Source organism: Fibroporia radiculosa (genome assembly GCF_000313525.1).
Source record: "Fibroporia radiculosa TFFH 294 genomic supercontigs, scaffold12417, whole genome shotgun sequence".
NCBI classification, from domain to species: Eukaryota; Fungi; Basidiomycota; class Agaricomycetes; order Polyporales; family Fibroporiaceae; genus Fibroporia; species Fibroporia radiculosa.
In genome coordinates, this window is record NW_012133475.1 from 58,719 (window position 1) to 61,743 (window position 3,025).

The following is a 3,025-nucleotide window of genomic DNA, read 5'->3' on the forward strand; positions in this document are numbered from 1 at the left end:
GGCCAGCTTGTGGATATGATTGGGATGAGATGTTCGGCTGTGGTGATATTCTTGCATGACTGGTGTCGCTGTCAACACGGGATGATGCCTGTGCGTGGGATGTACTCCTCGAGCTCCCGGCCTCACTGGTGTCATGCCCACCGTCCAAATCGACAATCCGCTTGTTCCTCTTCCGCCGTCCTTTGACTGCCGCCAATTGAGGCGATGGTGTATTCGGAGTCGAGGGCGGTGATGATGATGACTGTAGCGGACTGGGCATCGGCGATGGACTGTTGACGCGAGGATGTCCAACAGCAACAACCGGCGGAGTGTAAGCCACAGAGGGCGGTCGAGGGGAACTCATCTGTTCCAGAGGTGGCGAACTGAGGTACATCTTCTCATAGAAGCCAGGCGGGGAACCGTCCAATTGAATACTCTTCCCCTCTTTGCAAAAACAGTCGAAGCAGCGGATCCGATAACTTTCTTCGAGATCTACTAATGGATTACCTTCCACCCATACCTCTCTAATGTTTGGTAATGTTGCCAGACGCCCGATTTCAGCGCTCTCCTCGATAACATTCTGCCGTAAGTCGACCCGTTCAAGTGCCAACAATCGCTCAAGACCACATATCGACTCAAGTCGATTGCGCGATAGGTTGAGGTATAGAACTTGGCCCAGTACCGTGTAAATGCCCAACACCGAATCAATCATGTTGTCTGAGAGATTTAACGAGACGAGATTGTACAGTAGTGAAAGTCCTGGCGGGACGGAGACAAGCAGGTTAGAAGATAGATCGAGGTGAGTGAGCGATGTCAAATAGGGCAGGGGAGAGGTTGGTAGAAACGTGAGCGCATTATCGGCCAACGACAAATGGCGGAGAAAAGCCCACTTCAACGATGACAGCTCCGCAGGAGATGTAGGCTTGGGCGTCTCCTTCATACTTGTATCGTCGGATTCGTCTTCCACGTCCTCCGGAACAGTGTCAGGAAGCCGAGTGCCATAAAATGATGTTGACCGGGAAACACCTCGAGAGACCTGGCGTGTCCTGGCATTTTGCGCGCGCCCGTCCCTCCGCGCCTGATCGTCAAGAACTGCACCAATAAATATGTCTGAGAAATCCTCAATCCCACTGTTCTTGATGATTAAGCTTCGCAAACTCTCGGCAAGCCTATCCCATCCAAGCAGTGTGCGCGGATCAATGTCTACACATTGCAACGTCTGTAGATTCTTGAAAACATCGAGAGGGAGCGCATTCTCGTTAGGTGCCTCGTTGGCGATATCAGCTATTATTCGTGCCTCGGGAGCGCGTAAAGAGAGTGCAGGAAGCTTTGTAAAGCAACTGTAGATGTACTTGAGCTCGTTGTCCACACTGGGCGGTAGCGGTCGGCCCCACCAGCCCGCGCCGAGGGAAAGGCGCGAGACCGCAGATAGAGATGAGCGAAATGAAAGAAGGGAGAGTGTTTCTGATTTGTCTGAGTCGGGGAATATGTTAATGTAGTTCATGGGTCGTGATGGGCTGTCAGTCCTAACTTCGAGCGAGCCAACATCAATTCCAAGGGCCTCAAGACGCATTAAGAGGTAGAATAAATGGTGTGCATCAAATGTAAGAATGACAGGCTTGATTGATGGTGGACCAACAGCACTGTCAGTCGCAAACCAGCCGAGAGGATTAAGGATGGACGATTCGGAGACATTCTTGGCGCGCCGTTTGCGAATGAGACCAGCAGCGGCGAGACCTTGTTCGTGCGCGTGGATGTAGCTAGCAATGCGTCGGATATAATCGTCGCCCGACTCCTTCTCCATAATCTAGGACAGTGGAAGCGTCCTGAGCAGACCAGCAGTGCTTAACGCGACTTACGTTCAGCTGTTTCAGTCTGGAGGTGTTCCGGCACTTTCGCTATCAATGCGAAGGTCTTGACTGTACCAGCAGGTAATATTTCGCCTCTGTGGGATGGAGCAAGCGACCGGAGGGCGGGACAGCACCAGTGCTGAGCAGGTGCTAAGCAGGTGCTAAGCAGGTGGGCACCACGAGCTGGATTGACGCGCGTCGACGCTGCTCCGCAATCACGTGAGGAAGACGCGTAAGTGGTCGTTTCTTCACACTTTCTCTCCGTCCAATCTCATCCCCGACCTTCACTGGCACATCTCGCCACGATGAAAATCACTGTTAAAACACTGCAGCAGAAAGTCTTCCAGGTATGATCCTTACCGCTGCGATTAGCTAGATTTGCAGCATTCACGATGCGCTTGTAGATCGATGCGGAGGGATCAGACACAGTGGCCGATCTGAAGAAGAAGATACAGGACAACCAAGGGCACACTATTGAGTCGCAGAAGTTGATTTACTCCGGTAACATGAACTTCATAACATTTCAATTGACCAGATCCCACTCACCGACTGTATTGCAGGTAAAATTCTACCCGACTCGAAGACCGTCGAATCATGCGAGATTAAGGAGAAAGATTTCTTGGTGCTGATGGTCTCAAAGGTATTCCTCGGATATCATACTGTTTTCTGATCCAAATTTAATCACTTTGGAATACAGCCCAAAAACGTGACCAATTTGCCTGCTGCATCAACCAGTACCAGTATTGCCGCCACCTCAAGTCCCGCTCCAGTCCCAGCACCAGCACCTGCTCCTCAGCCTGTATCCGAGCCACCATCTGTGCCGTCAGCTCCTTCACCCGCTCCTCAACCACCAAATGCACCAATCTTGACTCCTGCTCAGGCGCAGCCCATCGCAGCGCCTACGACCGAACAGGCGTTTAATGATTCGAACTCGTTCTTGACTGGCGAGGCGTTACAATCTACTATTCAGAACATGATGGAAATGGGTTTTGAACGCGATCAAGTGATGCGGGCCTTGAGAGCAAGTTTTAACAACCCAGACCGAGCAGTGGAATATTTATTCAACGTAAGAGAGTCGCTACTTCATGTTGATTTTACAGTGCCTATTCACTTCATCGGATAGGGTATTCCAGCGCATTTAGAGGCTGTCGCTGCTGCCCCTCCTCAGGCGCAGCCGGCAGCTAGCGACAATACCG

At 51.6% G+C, this 3,025-nt stretch overlaps 2 protein-coding genes across 2 annotated transcripts; one reads left to right on the top strand and one right to left on the bottom strand.

Moving 5' to 3' along the window:
- Positions 1 to 71: 71 nt before the first annotated feature.
- On the bottom strand, positions 72 to 1,783 carry FIBRA_07283 (uncharacterized protein; the record flags this gene model as incomplete). Its single annotated transcript, XM_012328969.1, has 2 exons — positions 72 to 88; positions 142 to 1,783. 2 exons carry the CDS (start codon positions 1,781 to 1,783, stop codon positions 72 to 74), a joined length of 1,659 nt encoding a protein of 552 aa, XP_012184359.1.
- A 351-nt stretch (positions 1,784 to 2,134) lies between these two features.
- FIBRA_07284 (uncharacterized protein) lies at positions 2,135 to 2,952 on the top strand (the record flags this gene model as incomplete). Its single annotated transcript, XM_012328970.1, has 4 exons — positions 2,135 to 2,176; positions 2,234 to 2,330; positions 2,390 to 2,469; positions 2,527 to 2,952. 4 exons carry the CDS (start codon positions 2,135 to 2,137, stop codon positions 2,950 to 2,952), a joined length of 645 nt encoding a protein of 214 aa, XP_012184360.1.
- Positions 2,953 to 3,025: the final 73 nt, after the last annotated feature.